This window comes from Conger conger, chromosome 9 (assembly GCF_963514075.1).
Source record: "Conger conger chromosome 9, fConCon1.1, whole genome shotgun sequence".
Taxonomy (NCBI): Eukaryota; Metazoa; Chordata; class Actinopteri; order Anguilliformes; family Congridae; genus Conger; species Conger conger.
In genome coordinates this window covers 9,569,747-9,584,662 of record NC_083768.1, presented here as the reverse complement: position 1 = coordinate 9,584,662, position 14,916 = coordinate 9,569,747, and the positions used below count along the sequence as shown (strand labels likewise).

General features: G+C 41.5%; 2 protein-coding genes across 2 annotated transcripts in view; one reads left to right on the top strand and one right to left on the bottom strand.

Annotated features, from left to right (window-relative positions):
• Nucleotides 1-263: 263 nt before the first annotated feature.
• LOC133136962 (protein disulfide-isomerase A4-like) lies at nucleotides 264-5,418 on the bottom strand. The gene is made up of 10 exons (XM_061254862.1): nucleotides 5,109-5,418; nucleotides 4,447-4,630; nucleotides 4,097-4,302; nucleotides 3,824-3,962; nucleotides 3,411-3,616; nucleotides 2,498-2,656; nucleotides 1,924-2,075; nucleotides 1,610-1,766; nucleotides 1,239-1,472; nucleotides 264-923 (listed from the first exon to the last, which is right to left on the bottom strand). The coding sequence occupies exons 1-10, from the start codon at nucleotides 5,185-5,187 to the stop codon at nucleotides 511-513; spliced, it is 1,929 nt and encodes a 642-aa protein (XP_061110846.1). The 5' UTR covers nucleotides 5,188-5,418; the 3' UTR covers nucleotides 264-510.
• Nucleotides 5,419-9,537: 4,119 nt separating this feature from the next.
• Nucleotides 9,538-14,916, top strand: part of LOC133137934 (zinc-binding protein A33-like) — a 65,578-nt gene continuing 60,199 nt past the window's right edge. Inside the window, exons 1-4 of the mRNA XM_061256357.1 lie at nucleotides 9,538-9,673; nucleotides 9,805-10,035; nucleotides 10,256-10,278; nucleotides 10,356-10,474. Of these exons, the coding sequence (XP_061112341.1) occupies nucleotides 9,811-10,035; nucleotides 10,256-10,278; nucleotides 10,356-10,474 (367 nt within the window). The 5' untranslated portion in view covers nucleotides 9,538-9,673; nucleotides 9,805-9,810. The remainder of the gene's footprint in view (nucleotides 9,674-9,804; nucleotides 10,036-10,255; nucleotides 10,279-10,355; nucleotides 10,475-14,916) is intronic.

Below are 14,916 nucleotides of genomic sequence, written 5' to 3'. Positions count from 1 at the left end.
CCCCTTTTAAAGTGCAAGGACACATTTTTCTAATAAAATAACTTCGTTAATGAAACTGGAATGGAAGACGCAGAGTTAAAAAAGAAAAGAAATCTAAATGTTAGATGCCTACATAAAGTAAAATTATCACAATGGCATTTGCTTCATTCGTTTTAACATTATTTCAATCCGTGTTAAATACTAAGCCAGCCAGACACGAGGACCCAAAGGAGTTCAAACAAATGCCTCGGTGAACATTGCATCCACCAGTCACCAACTTGGAATCATTTTACAATCTTTTATTTAAAAAGATTTAACAAAATATAATCTGCTGTTTAACAGTGCAAGATTTTTAATCTCATGATTTTGGGACACATAAATTGTCAACACAAGTTGGACTAAAAACGTCAGTAACACCCTGTTTTATGGAATACCTCCTGGTCTACATTGAGGCAAATGCCTCAAGGAAACTCCCACGGAATGCTGCGTCTTCACATTTTATTTTAAAGTCCTCAGTTAATTATGAAGATATTAAAGTTCATCTTTCGGGGACAAATTCGATGCATGCTTTTCCAAGAATTCACTTAACCCCTCCAAGTCTCTGTTTCCACCTTCAAATTTGATTGGATTCTGCTTGTTCTTACTGAGGGCCAGGTAGATGGTGGGAAATCCCTCTACTTTATAGCTGTCGTGGGGAACATCATTAGCTGTAGCATCCATCTTGGCAATTACCAAGTTCTTCTCGTGCTTGTACTTCTTCCCAAGGGCCAGGTAGTCAGGCTCCATCTTTTTACAATGGCCACACCATGGTGCGTAGAACTCGATGAGGACATCCTTCTTTGGATTCATGACCACATCGTCAAAAGTCTTGCCGACCACCACCTTCACTGGTCCTTTGTTACTCTTTGGGGCTGGCTGGGATTTAAGGACTGGTTTCAGTTTGCCTGTATGAGAGAGACAAATCAAAATTCAGTCTTTCAACCCATGCTTTTTACAAAAAGTTGACAGGGAAACTTGAAGATGATTTTCACACCTGGCAAAATTATTTTTAAAAAGAGAAAATGGTAAATGCATGTTTACAATACCAAACTAAATCCTTGATTCTCCTTTCCACCACTTTTGTTCATTTCAGATATGGACAAAAAAAAAAAAAAAAGAAGAATACTGACTTAGGTATACTTGAATTAAATCACAGTACACCACCAAAACGATACACAGCTCATTCGCTACCCCCCCCCCCCTTAATTGGTCCACCTCACCTTTTTTGAAGGCCATGACAAATTCCCTCAGCACATCGGAGTCGCATTCTTCCGGCTCCATGGCAAACTTCTTGCCTCCTTCTCCGAAAATCCCAACGTTCACCTCTTCTCCGCTGTCACTCAGACCCAGGCTCTTCAGCTCATCACTGTAGTCTTCCTCATCGGCTATTGCAAATGTGTATTCTGGGAAATCCTTAGCCACCTCCAAAACCTTGCTCCTCCAAAACTGGGTTGCTAAAGTGAAACACGCATTATGTGAAAGTATTTCAACAAAATCTTTTCAAATATTACATGGAGAACAGTGCATTTAATAATCAATGCTGTACTAATAAATGTGGTCTGAAGAATGAAGTGTTTAAGAGAACACATACCGACTCGGTAGTCAAAGCTGAAGTCAACTCCATAGTACACCACCACCAGGGGGCGACTCTTGTATCTTTTCGCATCATTGCTCTGCTTTCTGTGTCCGACTAAAGGAATGGCATGTTTGGCAAAGAACTCCTGCACCTCAGAAGGAGAAGTGGAATCCTGTTGAAACAGAAATAATTAGTGAAACACACTGGATTGATCGTCAACATTATACAATATATAAAATGCACTGCATTTTGAATTAAATTGGTTCTTCCAGCTTCATCATTTCTCATACTTGAAATTAATTTGCATCCACGTATGAAAATGAACTTACTTTAATTGTTAATGAATACAAGTTTGCCTCATATTTAGACTGGAATTTCTCTGGGTGCATCATGACCACTTGTCCAGGGGAAGCTTTGAGGAATTGAGCCACGTCAGTGTTGAAGGTATGCCGGAAGTTGAAATCCTCCCTTAAGCCATTGCCTGGGAAGCAAACGCATATCAATTGAGCCAAATCCCTGTATGTGCACTCAGTCTCAATTTCAGTCTCTAAGGATTCAATTGAAATGTATGCATATGGTCAGTTTTCATCAGAAGGTCCAAACTCCAAAGTGACTTGGTTGATTAGACTAAGCAGGGGACAATGCCCCTGGAGCAACGCGGAGTTAAGGGCCTAACAAGCTATGCAGATCTTATCTTGGCTACACCAGGGCTTGAACCACCAACCTCCTGGGTCCCAGTCATGTACCTTAGACACTAGGCTACAGGCCTATAGAAATAGATTTATTTATTTATTTTTAAACACTCTTTAAATAGAACCCCTTTAAACTTAAGAGTGGGGGGTGCTTTGATTCCTTTTAGCCTGGCCGGTGGTCCCTAGATCAGAACGGTTTATAGGTGCTTACAAGCCTCCTGATAGACGTCATATGCGGCCTCCTGGTCACTGGAGAAGATCCCAAAGATGACGACATCATCTCCATCTTTGACAAATTCCTGGGCCTGTTTCAGTGTTTGGACTAGCTTAGACGGAGGACCCGCCTGCTCGCTCATATGGTCGACGATGCCTGGAGAGTGAAGGACAAAGGGTCACGTTTGGCTCAGGCAGTAAGAGCAGTCGTCTGGCAGTCGGAGGGTTGCCAGTTCGATCCCCGCCCGGGCTGTGTCGGAGTGTCCCTGAGCAAGACACCCGACCCCCAAAATTCTCCTGACGAGCTGGCGGGCGCCTTGCATTGCATGGCAGCCAATCGCCGTTGGTGTGTGAGTGTGTGTATGAATGGGTGAATGAGAAGCATCAATTGTACAGCGCTTTGGATAAAGGCGCTATATAAATGCCAACCATTTACCATTTACATTTACAGAGGCAACCGGCTCAATGTTTCCCCTTGCACATGCTCGCTGGAAGTGCAACACAGAAGGGCTTTTAACTGGAGCTACAAGATTTATTGTGTGCCGGTTTGTCCTTAGTGGAATACAGTCTCTTAGACTTTGAGTCCTGCATTTACAGAGTAAAAATCAATCCAACTTGTTCAGTCAAAAATACCAATACTTGTTCCTGCCATTTTTATTTATTTATTATTCAGAATATACGTCTGGATTATGACTAATTTAAAACTATGTAACAAGCCAATAAGCAATGGTGGTTTCTTATGAGGCAATGAGAAACATTTGATACCATGTCCTGTTACACTTTCTCTGGATTTATGGCATTTTTGACTGGAGAAGAAAAAAACTAATTACTGAAAATGTCTCGGTCTCCTGTAAACAACAGCTAAACGTAAAAACACGTTATTGCTGAAAGATCACCGATTGAAGACGTACCATGCTGCTCTCGCGGTCCATTATACTCATAAGGTTTTCCCTTCCGGAAGATCTTTAGAGTCGGGTAACCAGAAACCTCAAATCTGGACGCAATCTCGTTTTCCACTGTAGCGTCCACCTTTGCCAGGGGAATGGCAGGCGTGCGTTTACTCAGCTCTTTTGCAGCCTTCTCGTATTCTGGAGCAAGTTTCTTGCAGTGACCACACCTGGAACGACAACAAACAAGTTAACGCAACTTCCAGTGAACAGTGACCACCAAGAGGGATGTAGTATAGAATTGTGGACCCTGAGTAAGTCTCTGTGAGCCCCCTTAAAATGAGTACCCGTCAGCTCCACTGTTCCTCTGACTAGGACACCCCAAGTACTTTAGTCATAAAACTGCCTAAAATGCAACAGCAAATGAGACATCTTACCAAGGTGCGTAAAACTCTACGAGTATAATGTCAGCGTTATTGACCACTTCATCAAAGTTGTCCTTCGTCAACACCATGGTGGCCTCTGGTGGAGGCTTCCAGTCTGGCTGAGCCACCTCCTTCACCTGGGACACAATCGCTACAAAACAAACATCCAGTTACAGCTACATACGAGAACATTTGATTGATGTGGGAAACAAACTGATTTAATACCTAGTATATTTATTTATTTATTTGTCCCGAGAAAGATTTCCTTTAAATCCTGAAAAATACCTTGCTCAGAGCGGGGACCATCGTAATCCACTGGTTCCCCTTTCTTCAGGATTTTGATGGTGGGATACCCACTGACCTCAAATCTGCTCCCAAGAGAACTTTCTTTAGCAGCATCAACCTTTGCCACTGGAATTGGTGGGTCGTTTTCTTTAAGTGCTTGGGCAATTTTCTCATATTCAGGTGCAAACTGTTTACAATGACCACACCTAGAGAAGGTAGAGTGACATTTTGGTGTAGGTTAGTGTTAGTTCATTGGGGGGAGGGGTGGTATTTGGGGGGGAAAACATATTGTTGCTTTTCTTAAGAGTTATGAGGAAAATTAGCGGCAGTACATCAACTCTGGATCTCACCATGGTGCATAGAACTCCACCAAGACCGTATCCTTATCTTCAATAAAGGTGTCAAAGTTTTTGTCTGTAAGGATCAACACCCCATTTTCGTCTTTGACTTCTGTTCCGTCGCCTTCGTCGTCATCATCCTCCTCCTCGTCGTCGTCGTCACTCTCATCGTCACTGTCAGTCTGATCTACTACATCTAGAAGGAATATGACCAATATTATGGGTATGCTCAAGCAAAACCACACAGAAACCGACAAAATAAATAAATGTTGGACAGCCACCGTCGCAATGCTGTGTACTTATTTGATTGCAGATACACGTTTTAAAGGGTCCTTTAGCCAGATGCATGTAATCAAATCTTATATTTTCTGTAACCCAAGCGAGATGGTTAGCTGGCTTGCACTTACACGGGATTTTTATTTATCAATGCCCCATTGCATAAAGGCTACGTACAAAATAACGATGTATACCTGCTAACGTTATTTCAGCAAATCGCACGATTTCTTCATTGATCGAGCATGTGAAATACCAACGTGCCACAAAGAATGACATCGGATAACGTTAGCTCAGCTAAATGAGCCAACCCGGCTAACATTATTTTTCTTGGCGAAAGGAACATAATAGGTCGCTGCAAGCAAAGCAGAGTTTAAGTTGTGCGTTGAATAATGACTTACCATCTTCGCATCGCGTGACTACAATAAGCTGTGTTAAACCCAGCAACATAAGCAGCAGAAATGCAGTCTTTCCTTTCATTGTATTGTAGGTATATCTATCTGCAGAATGAGCTGCAGCTATATCCTAATGCTGTTTTCGGTCTGACACCGTTGTGCAAACCAGCAATACTGGTCAGAATCGAAGCTTTTCTAGATTCTTAACTCGAAACACCTTGCAGATGTCGTTGTTGTGTTGAATTGCACTTGACTTTTTTAACAACTGCGAAACATTCCTTTGAATGTAGGGTGTTGAACTTGAAATTGTCTGAGTTGCCACGGTCCCATTGGCTTTAAAAAATCTTCTTTCAACCAATCGCATATTGCCACTTGATTCGTGAAATCAAGGACGTTCGAAGTTGGGATTGGATGTTCAAGTATCGTTTGCTATCCGATTGGTCAAATTCAGCCAAACTACCGAAACTAGGAAACGGTTACGGAAGGCTATACGCCCGGACTAGTTGAACAAGTTCAGTAACTTTAACTGCGCCAGTAACCTTGAGTGGTTATGTCAATTATAAACGAATATGCTTTTGTTTTAGCGATTCATGTAAATGTTTCAGTACAATTACAATTATCCTTATTGTATAGCTTATCTGACTTGTTAGTTGTCCACACGTTTTCATCAACCTATAGGTCCAGATAAGAACCATCTTTCCCTAATTTATAAGCTTCTCCAACCCATTCTGGAAAAAACTAGGGCAGGGCATGAAGCATTTTTAATATCCAATTGCATATTTTTGCAGTCCCATTTTTCCCTGAACTTGAAATAATGTATTTGAATCTATCCTTTCATCAAAGTTAATGGTATTATTTTATTAAGTGCATACACAAAATAAATCCTAAAAAATAAAATAGAAACTATTAACAGCACAGGTCAATTGCAGTGTGCTTAGTTTAGTGCCGTTTAAACCTCTAGACCAGGGATGGGCAACTCTGTATGCAGGATTTTTGCTGGCTCAATCAGCCAATTAGCCACATGCTCCATTACTCTTAAATTAGACCACAATAAAATGCTACAAGACAAGAACATTCGTCAGCAGCTGTTTATATCACAAAATGTGGCTAGAAATGACAGCTCATGTAAATGTTAAGGCTCATTAAATAATTAAGAACAGAAATCTGAAATCTAGGAACAGATATGGCCCTCCTTGCCCATCCCTGCTGTAGACCACGGGGCAGCTTCTGATCCTAATTATTTAATGAGCGAAATCATGTCTAAATCTGATATTTATATGAGCACCAGCTCTAATCACAGACTGCAGGTGTATCCTGAAGATTTAGGAGTGAACCAGCATAGTTTATGAAGCGGTCAGAAAACTAAAATTAAGGTTAGAACAAAAACCAGCACGTAGATCGGCCCTCCAGGACTGGAGTTATGCACCCTGTTCGAGACCAGAGTTGGGCAAAGAGGGCCGTATCCATTTCTGGATTTCATACCAACTTCTGGCCTTAATTACATAATTAGCCTTTCATGCCATCTGATATTTTAGCTACAGTACATTTCTTGATGTGCATGAATGGCAGCCAAAGACCAGCTTGTGTCTCTGGTTTTACTTTGAGTGAACCAGTGTTGGTGCATGCAGCCAATGAGCTCATTTAGCCAGGGTAATTGGTGGAAACAAAAACCTGCATACACACCGGCCCTCCAGGACTGGAATTGCCCACCACTGCTCTAGACCGTAGTGCTGCATTACAACTTGAGCATCTTTCCATCCAACCATTATCTTAACCCGCTTACCCTGAACAGGCTTGCAGGGGGGCTGGAACCTATCCCAGCATACATTGGGCGAAAGGCAGGAATACAACCCTGGACAGGTCTCCAGTCCATCGCAGGGCACACACACCATTCACTCACACACTCATACCCACAGGCAATTTAGACTCTCCAATCAGCCTAACCTACATGTCTTTGGACTGTGGGAGGAAACCGGAGTACCCGGAGGAAACCCACGTGAACACGGGGAGAACATGCAAACTCCACATAGAAGTCCCAGCCAACCAAGATTCAAACCCAGGACGCCCTTGCTGTGAGGCGACAACTTGAACACTTAATCCTTATTTCACAGATGTGGATAGCTGTTCCAGATTTAGTGCAGTACTGTGGTCTAGAGGTTTAAACCTGAGGTTTAAGCAATGCACACTATGTCTTGCACCAATGGTAGTGTTTCAGAAAAACAAAATGTCAATTCTTTATTTATGGAATTAATTATTTCACTGAAAAGGTAATCGCTGTAATGACAGTTCAACTCTGTCTATCTGAACAGGGAAATCATCACTTAGCCCTTTGAATGTAGGTTTAAAAAAATAAATAATTCCAGTCATATATTTGTGATCTTACCCATCTGCACCCGATAGTCACCACACCTCTTTGCAAAGGACACACATTTCCTACATGTTTGAGAATTATCCTGGTAGTGTTCACTCAGAGACTGCAGGAGGAAGTAATATGACATGTGGCATTCTGCAAAGCAATTTAAAAAATTTACTTTGAGCATAGTCTGAATTAAGATGCATTTAGTGTTGCGTTCAGCTATTGCTAAGCTGGTCATCAGCTCCTCAGTGAATTACACACAGAAACAAACATGGATGTGTATCACTTCTCTAGCTGTGTCACCTTCTTTTCCTCAATAAGCTTTTGTTCTTAGAGCGGCTCAGCTTATTCTTTCTTTGACTATTTTAATGACTTTTTTCGAAGCACATTTCATTTTGTGTATGAAATGTACTATACAAGTAAAAATTGGCCTTTAGTGGCAGACTACTGCACACTGTAAATCTACAGCAGTCAGTTTGGGTAATATCTCATCATCTCTGTAAGTGAGAGAACACAAACACAAGATTTTATCATAGACTGAGAAAAGCAAACCTGATCTGCAAGATTTTTGTGTTTTTTAAGCACACAAGGTGTGTTCTGTTCTGGGTATCAGCCAAACTGCAAGTATCAGACTGAGAGACCGTGAAATGGCAGCTCAAGCTCTGATTCCTGAGGATGAGCTCTGTTGTTCTGTATGTTTAGATATTTTTAAAGAGCCTGTTCTGCTCAAATGTAGCCACAGCTTCTGTAGAGTGTGTCTGCAGCAGTACTGGGAAGAGAAAAGCTCTCGAGAGTGTCCCATCTGCAGGAGAAAGGCCTCTATGGATCGTCCTATAGACATGGATTTAAGAAGCAGTGTGGGGGAATCCCACTTAAAGCAGAAGACTGACAGAGAAACTGCACACAAGAGTGAGGCTCGCTGTAGTCTTCATGGGGAGAAACTTCTATTATTCTGCAAACATGACAAAGAAACTCTCTGTATCGTCTGCCACACTTCAAAAAAACACACAAACCACCCAGTCTGTCCAGTGGAAGAGGCTGTACTGGATCTTAAGGTAATCACTTTTTTTTAAAACAACAACTTCATATTCTCAAGAAACATGTACATATGAGTGCAAAGTCTCTTATATCATACAGGTCCAGTTATGATGAAGCTAATATTATACAGTATATACTGTTAAATACTTGGGGAGAGAGCTGAGCAACAACCAGGAAGTACAGAAATCCACAATGAGTGTACAACCAGAGGAGATGAGAGCTATAGCCTATTCTCTCAAAAAGGATTGCTGTGTTACAAAGGGATTTTTATTTTTTTTTACCACAGAATGTGTTCTCCTTAAGTAGACATGAAGGTGTGTTAAAAATGACACACTATTTGTTGTTTTAAACAGATCTGTTGTGTGTGTAGCAGAAAATCAGTACAATTGACTTATATATGTTAAACTAATTTCACAAATGCTTCCACATTTCTTAAAGTATTATATATAACATAAAACCCAGTACAATAGATTAATCCTGTATGCTGACAATTCTGACTGGTTTTATAGTACTGAGAATGCACAAAAATATAGAATGTTATGATGCGCTATAAGTCTATTTCTATGATCTTTACTGGAGTTGTAGCAGGGCTATTTGCCCCACGACTGGTGCACCGGTCTGGACCACTGGAGGGCGGTGTGGTCGGTGGATGGCATTTTCAGCCTATTTACTTACAGGTGTAATCATTTGTGTGCAATCGGACTGCACCCTTGATAAACCCTCCTCTCCTCCCTCCAAGTTTTCCTTTTTCACTTGTTTGGGGTCTATTTAAGTTCACCTTCTTTAGTCTTCGCTTTGTGTGAAGTTTTTCCCCGGTGGGGTAGTTTTTATTTAAAGGTCATTCTTACTTTATCTTTATTTTCCTGTCCCTATAGTCTGCTTTGCAGATTTAGTGGTTGTTTGTTTGTGAAGTGCTTTTAGGAGCCCTGGTGTCTGCATTTGGTCTAAAACCCCACACCCCACACCCCACCTCACAACTATATTTCCCTTGTACTTAAAAAGTTATGCTGATCTTGACTCAGGGGTATTACTGTGCCACTTGTGTCTTTCTGTAAGTGACAACTGGTTCATATCACTGCAGGAGGAACTCGAGCCTGCACTTAATCTCATTAAAGAAAAACTGGAGATCTTTACTAAGAATGAACAAGAGTGTAAGAAAACCGCAGAACACATTCGGGTAAGTAAAGCAGCGAGGAATTAGGAATTATTTTTAAGTGCACAAAAAATTAGAAAAGTATTCTTTTTAGTTTTTGTTTGACATGCAAAGCATAGTTACATTATTCAGGTTTAAAGTTGTTTTGATTGCAGAGTCAAATGCAGCACACAGAGGGGCAGATAAAGGCAGACTTTGAAAAGCTGCACCAGTTCCTACGAGAGGAAGAGGAGGCCAGACTAGCTGTACTGAAGGAGGAAGGGGAGGTGAAGAGTCGGATCATGGAGGAGAAATTGGCAGACATCACAAGACACATCTCCACCCTTACAGACAAAATCACAACTATAGAGAAGGCCATGGATACTGAAGACACCTCCTTTTTAAAGGTAGGACCCTGATTTACTGACAGTGTTCTGGGTTTATCATGTTCCAGTCATATTGAGATGTGTAGTTTCTCACTGTGACACAGAGTATCAGTGGCCAGTTTCAATAACGGGTCAGTAAAGCAAGGCCTCACCAGCAAAATAGGTGATATTACAAACTGCTAATAAGAAACATTTGTACATGCAAACATGCATCACAGTTATGCTGTTATGTGTTTTTCAGAGCTACAAGAACATCAAAGACAGGTATGACCTAATTTCATCTTGTCTGCTCGAGTCACTTCTTTCCCCGCAGATTGACTGACTCCTGCCTGTCATTACAGAGCCCAGTGCACACTGCAGGACCCAGAGCTGCTCTCAGGGGCACTGATAGATGTGGCCAAACACCTGGGCAACCTGACGTTCAGAGTCTGGGAGAAGATGCTGGGGATGGTGCAGTACAGTGAGTATCTGGGGCAGATGGGGACGACATTGTTTACTGGAAGCATTTACTGAATACGTAGGATTGATGGAATAGGCTGTATATTGAAATGATGTGAAAGAAAAATGGAGTCACTCAGACAAGGGGAGGAACATCCTGTGGGCTGCAGCACACTCAGAACACCAGCAAACGCAGAATTAACCATTTAAAACCCACTGAATATGGTTTATTAGCTGTGTGAATTACCCATTAAATCAGCTTTGTTTTGATTCATTTTTAAAATGCAAATGGGTTTTATATATATTTTTGCAAGATAGCTAAAACTACAATATTAGAATCTTTCATTGTTATAGAAAATACTGTGTTTGAGCTAATCTGAATAGAGTATTTGACATGTGGCTGAACTTTCAGCCTACTTTCATCTATATTCTTTATTTCAGCTCCTGTGATGCTGGACCCCAACACTGCAAGTGCCTATCTCTCTCTCTCTGATGATCTGACCACTGTGAGACTCACAGATACAGCGCAGAACTGTCCTGACAACCCAGAGAGGTTTAAGCTTTATGTGCTTATGCTGGGATCTGAGGGGTTTACCTCAGGGAAACACAGCTGGGAGGTGAAGGTTGGGAGTAAAACTGCCTGGGATGTAGGAGTGGTGAAAGAGTCCATCATTAGGAAGGAAAGTATAACACTCAGCACAGAGAATGGATTCTGGGTCTTTTTTCTGAGGAATGGTGATCAGTACCAAGCAGGAGGTACTACACTCACACTGAAGAGGAAACCCCAGAGCATCAGAGTGCAGCTGGACTATGACAGGGGGGAGGTGTCCTTCTTTGACTCCAGTGACATGGCCCACATTCACACTTTTAAACACACGTTTACTGAGAGAATGTTCCCATACTTCTCTCCTTGTGAGAAAGATGGTGGTAGGAATGACGCCCCCCTGCAAATATGTCCAGCAAATCTTTCTGTAATGGTGACATAATCCCAGTGAAGATGTTTGATCAAAAATGAAGAAATGCAAGATGTTGTACTTGTAAGGAATTTGGGTTGTTTCTAATCTGCCTCAGCATGCCTGGTTGTTGATATGAACTGAGGTAGAGCTGCTGGAAATGTGATTAAGGAGGGGTTTCCCATGGCCTATCAGAACCCAATGGGAGGCAGTACACTCACACACACTCGCACACGCACTCTCTCGCACACTCACACACTCGCTCACACTCTCTCTCTCTCTCTCACACTCACTCTCACTCTCACACACACACACTCACACAATGACCATTTGGTTCCTGTAATCAGCCTCAGTGTGCATGGATGTTGATTTGGGGTGGTCAGAAGGCAGCAGACATGCATACAGAGGTAACAATGATCATTTGATTCCCTGCCACATTATTGCTACATTTCATTCTGGGGAAGGGGTATAAAGCTGGGGCTTGAACACTGCATTGTAATTTACCCGCCTGGCTTTTAGCTGCTATCTTTCCTGCCGTAAAGGAGACTACTTTCACTTGTTAATATACATTGTTATTGATGTAAACTTTGGAACTAAGACTTTACTTTAAAAAGGACCAAGTTCCGTCACTCTAAAGATGTACGACAGAGGAAATCCATTTCATGATTATAATACATTTTCATTTCATTTTCATTTAATCATTAAATATTTTGTAGTTTATTTTATACAATGTTCATACAAGAAACAGATGCACTCTTATGGTTAAATCGAATGTTTTTATACCTGATCAGTGTCATTCCATTTTAACTTTTCTTTCCTTATCCTTGGCTGACAATTATTGCGTGACAATTATTAGTATTGTAATTATTAATTGCAATTAAATCACTGGAATTGGCAAGTAATCACCAAGCTTTCGCTGACTGTTTCTCATCTCTATCTGTCTCACACGGGGAGTGTTTTCAAGCCACCGTTGCTCTTGTGGGGGTTTCGGCTAAGCTTTTCTGTGAAGTGTATTGTGAAAAACATTCATAAAATGCAACAACACAAATAAACAAGTTGATTTCATAGTATTCTCGTTCACCAATTAATGTTACAGAATCTAAATAGCAAGAGCAAGACACCTAACCCCCAAATGCTCCTGACGAGCTGGTCGTTGCCTTACATGGCAGCCAATCGCCGTCGGGGTGTGAGTGTGTATGAATGGGTGAATGAGAAGCATCAATTGTACAGCGCTTTGGATAAAGGCGCTATATAAATACCAACCATTTACCAGCAGGGACAATGGAGACAGCACATAACTGCACTTACATACACACACACACACACACACACACACCACTGATGTGACTGAGGAAAGTTAACTGAGGAAGTGGGACATTCTTAGCTTTGCATTAAAGTATATAGGATTCAAGTATATATTTCAAACCACAACAGTACAACAGCCGTCAATAACAAAGTGCTCCATTCAAGATCAGGATGACAAGGTTGATTTTAAATTTAACTTGAATGCAAAGCTGATATCTTTTCCCAGAACATAAAAGTTAAGGAATACCATGTCTCTAGTGCCTGCAGGTTCCACATGGACCTGAAGATGAGTGGAGCCGGAATGGCTGCAGCAGCTGGTTGCACAGTGGAGCCGGAATGGCCGCTGGTGCTGGTTGCACAGTGGAGCCTGAATGGCTGCTGGTGCTGGTTGCACAGTGGAGCCTGAATGGCTGCTGGTGCTGGTTCCACAGTGGAGCCTGAATGGCTGTAGGCCCCATCTGCATCATCTGTCCTTCAGCCACAGTTTCAGTGCTTCTCCGGTGTCTCGTATCCCAGAATCCTCTTCTCAGGCCACTGCGGGGGATGAAGTACTGCAGAGAGACGTCCTCCTGCAACAGAATGAAGTGAACAATGTCTGTGTTTTTCTTTGGGGGGGGGGGGGAATAAGTTGGCATCTGTCAATGAACTGAAATCAATAGCCGATATTAACACAAAACTGTAGTTCTAAAACTGGATGTAAAATTGGAATAAGCAGATTCTGAAAACATTTGCTGATTTTATGAAAGTTGTGTCTTCTAATGTGTTCTGAGTGAGATCTTGGAGGTTTTAATCAATCTTCCTACCAGCCTTACTTGTATTTTACAGTCTAACACGTGCTATTTTAAAGATGGTGGCTCTTGGTATTTATTCACTGTTGCCAGCTGGTTATCTGCTGTGCCTTTTTCCTCTGATAAGGACCTGTGAACTTTGCGTTCATGTTCTTACGACATTCTTGGTGGAATCCCTTACTAAACCGGAGAGTAGCACACATACACATACAGCATTCATGAATGAAAAGACAGACTTGTGAAATTACGACCTCGAAAGGGGAAAGGCGGTTGGGCCCATGGGTGCGCTCAATGGGTGGGAATTGGACATGGCCAGCCCCATGTTTGGGGCTACATTTAGCTCCCAAAATAAAATGAATAGCAGACATATGGCAGGAGCAGGAGGACTTACTGCACATGGCCTTGCTGGGGTTCACCTGCTGGCCGACGAGGAGCTGCTGGAGCCATTGAATAATGAAATAAAGGAAGGCAGGTTCTATGTCTGCCTTCTTTTATTTCTTATTCTGATGTTAGGGTAGAAAAATGAACAAATGCCAATATCAAATCTAATGTCATCTGCTCATCACATCGCAATTTATTGTCTCCTTTTATTTGGCCCACATTCTGGCACTCATAACAGGATTGATTCAGGAGAGCTTAGACCAATAAAGATTCTCCTAGAAACAGTTCTGTGTCCCAGTTCCACCTCCTGACCCAACCAAGCCTAACCAGCTTCACAGCCTCCCCCACACGAGTGTAAGCAGGTCTGAGGATGACATTATTATTATTATTATTATTATTATTATTATTATTAATGTATAGCAAATACAGTGGTGTGAAAACGTGTTTGGCCCCTTCCTGATTTCTTATTTTTGCATGTTTGTCACACTTAAATGTTTCAGATCATCAAACAAATTTAAATATTAGTCAAAGACAACACAAGTGAACACAAAATGCAGTTTTTAAATTAAGGTTTTTATTATTAAGGGAGAAAAAAAATCCAAACCTACATGGCCCAGTGGAAGAGGCTGTACTGGATCTTAAGGTAATCACTTTTTATTTTTAAACAACAAATTCAGCTTCTCGTGACGCATTTATATATGAGTAAAATGACTCCCTCAAAAAGGATGTGATAATATCTGACACTCTTTTTTCAGTTACTTTTTGTCAAGTTTATTACTTTTGTGTTACAAATATGCTATTGCTTTGTTAAAAAGGAAGACATGAAGGCATGTTCAAAATGACACTATTTATTGGTTTTTAATGGACCTGCTGTCTGTGTATGTACAAGAAAATCAATATAATTGACTATAATTGCCCGCCTGTACTTCTGCCCCGCTGACAGCTCTCCTGCTACCGGACCTTCCTGCACGTCTACCGACTACGAGTTTGCCTCTTCCCTCGGCACCGTGTTTTCTGATTATTTATTGTTTTATTGG